This window comes from Chiloscyllium plagiosum, unplaced genomic scaffold, assembly GCF_037043375.1.
Source record: "Chiloscyllium plagiosum isolate Xiang-an unplaced genomic scaffold, Cpla_swu_hap1 HiC_scaffold_48, whole genome shotgun sequence".
NCBI classification, from domain to species: domain Eukaryota; kingdom Metazoa; phylum Chordata; class Chondrichthyes; order Orectolobiformes; family Hemiscylliidae; genus Chiloscyllium; species Chiloscyllium plagiosum.
Window position 1 is genome coordinate 17288880 of NW_028270186.1, and position 2500 is coordinate 17291379.

General features: G+C 48.1%; 1 protein-coding gene across 1 annotated transcript in view; it reads right to left on the reverse strand.

The window, feature by feature from the left end:
- The window catches only part of LOC122548260 (uncharacterized), a 29968-nt gene that overhangs the window by 5434 nt on the left and 22034 nt on the right, over positions 1-2500 (reverse strand). The window contains exon 3 of the mRNA XM_087984278.1: positions 2113-2202. Within this exon, the coding sequence (XP_087840404.1) occupies positions 2113-2202 (90 nt within the window). The remainder of the gene's footprint in view (positions 1-2112; positions 2203-2500) is intronic.

A 2500-nucleotide genomic window follows, 5' to 3' on the forward strand; every position in this document is an offset into this window, starting at 1 on the left:
ATGTCGCACTGCAGGTGACCCCACTATACTATACACACTCACACACTCTTACATACTCACACACTCACGCAGACCCTCATATACACACTCTCTCTCATGTGCACTCATATATACCACCCACAGTCACACCCAAGCACAGGCTTATACCCCATCTCTCGCACACACAGGCTTTACCAACCCTACACACACGCAAACACACTCTCTCATGTCTGCCCACACACAGTTGAAACTTTATTGCTGGAACAGCACAGCAGGTCAGGCAGCATCCAGGGAACAGGAGATTTGACGTTTCGGGCACAGGCCCTTCTTCAGGAAAGAAGGGCCTGCCCACACACACACTCACTCACTCACTCTCTCATGCACGCGCACAAACATATATATGGGTGTGATTTTGTATTTGCAGAGACATTCTATTTTGCTCAAAAGTGCATAACCTGCAGGCAGTCAATCTACATAAGAGTTTGTAAATTCCAGCCTGACTCAAGACTGGGATACAGACCGACTCACACCTTTCATGCATTAATGTCTGAGCTGAGATGTCACCTTATTTTTTTTTTTTTTACAAGACCTTCAGCTATCTCGAAAATGTGACTTAAAAGAAGTTCTGGGATTGAAATACGAATGAACTGAAACTTGCAACCCCTTCTAAAAGGTGAAAGGCTAAACAGCAACCTAGGTTTGTTCAATCTATCATTTCAGTTGCATGACGTTGTGATCTTTTGCTATAAATTCTGTGTCTTATGATCCTGCTCCACAGCTCCCTGATGAAGGAGCAGCTAGTGCTTCCAAATAGACACTGTTGGACTATAACCTGGTGTTGTGTGGGTTTTAACTTTGTACGCCCCAGTCCAACACTGGCATCTCCACATCACGGATGACTCTTCAAAAGGGCTGGCACAAAACTGTGGAGTCGAACAGCTCCATCAGCGCTGCCTATTCTATTTATCCTCAGCCCCTTGCCATAGAGACGGCACCAGCCCCTTGAATAATGTGAGAAAAGGGGCAGGAACTTGTGGCGAAGGAGGCAAACGGGGCGAGTGAACATACATTGCCTACCGCAAGTGTAAATGAGCTGTCCCTCCAAACATGGCTGACTGTCTTCAACAGGCGAGTGATGTTCCTGTTGACTGTTCCCAACAGCGTTGGCTGGATCGCGTTTGTTATGGTCCAGATCTGAACCCCCTCAAAATAGTTTCGATTCGATTCCCTACACTGTGGAAACAGGCCCCTCGGCCGAACAAGTCCACACCGACCCTCCGAAGAGTAACCCACCCTTCTGACTAATGCACCTAGCAACTATGGACAATTTAGCGCGGCCAATTCACCCTGACCTGCACATCTTTGGATTGCGGGAGGAAACCGGAGCAACCGGAGGAAACCCACACAGACACGGGGAGGATGTGCAAACTCCACACACAGACAGTCGCCCCGAGGTGGGAACCGAACCTGGCGCTGTGAAGCAGCAGTGCTAGCCACTGTGCCACCCCAGTTTAGGGCAGCGGCCTTTACTCATTTTGAAGGCAGACCCAGATGCGACAGTGACTGGTCAAACTACTTGACATGAAGAACAACGTATTTAAACACTGCAGGTAAAACACAACAAAAGAAAGTTGAACTTAGAAAATTTAACTCAGTTGGAAACCTCAAGCGAACAGTAACTATTACTAACTAACTGTTCCAGTACAGCAACATCACGTCCACAAACCCCGAGGCAAACTCAGAGAAATAGATTTTTCGAACAACAGCAGAGAGGAATCCCAGCTGTAGCCCTGAGATGGAAAAAAGATAGCTTCTGGCCCCTTAAGACTCCAACTGCAATTGCTTAAAACCGAACTTAAAAACTGAAAAAAAAAACTAGAAATCTTAGTTCTGAGAGAGCTGGCAACACCCAGCCAGGCTGCATCTATTGTTTCAACTTTTGTTAAAAAGAACCCCCCCTCCTGAGCTGCTTCCTTTATGGGAGTTCACTAGGCAGCGGGGTCTTAAACCTCTTTCCGAAAAAACAAAGCCAGGACGGAATAGAACAGCAGTACGGTCACACGCCCGACAATGGATGCCTCACTGCGGGGTTTTCCTAAGGTCAAGGCAAGGTCACAATGACAAATTTCTCACCTGGAGCCACCCCGCTTTGTCTCGCCGGTGATGATTCGTTGGCAGAACGCTGGATCGGAGGCAGCCTGTGGTCTTCCGGGAGGGTCACCGCTCAAAGAGACGGAAAGCAGGAGGTGAGATCGTGGTATCCAATGAGGAATGGTATTGTTTAGGATGAGATGGATTCCCCTATCATGGGGTTGACGCCTCACACTCTCACTCAGGTCAAACTGACCTGCTTCATTCAGAGGACAGGAGAATCGACGTTTCGGGCATAAGATCTTCTTCAGCAAAGAAGGGCTTATGCCCGAAACATCGATTGTCCCGTTCCTTGGATGCTGCCTGACCTGCAGCAACACATTTTCAGCTCTGATCGCCAGCATCTGCAGTCCTCACTTTCTCCTCTGCT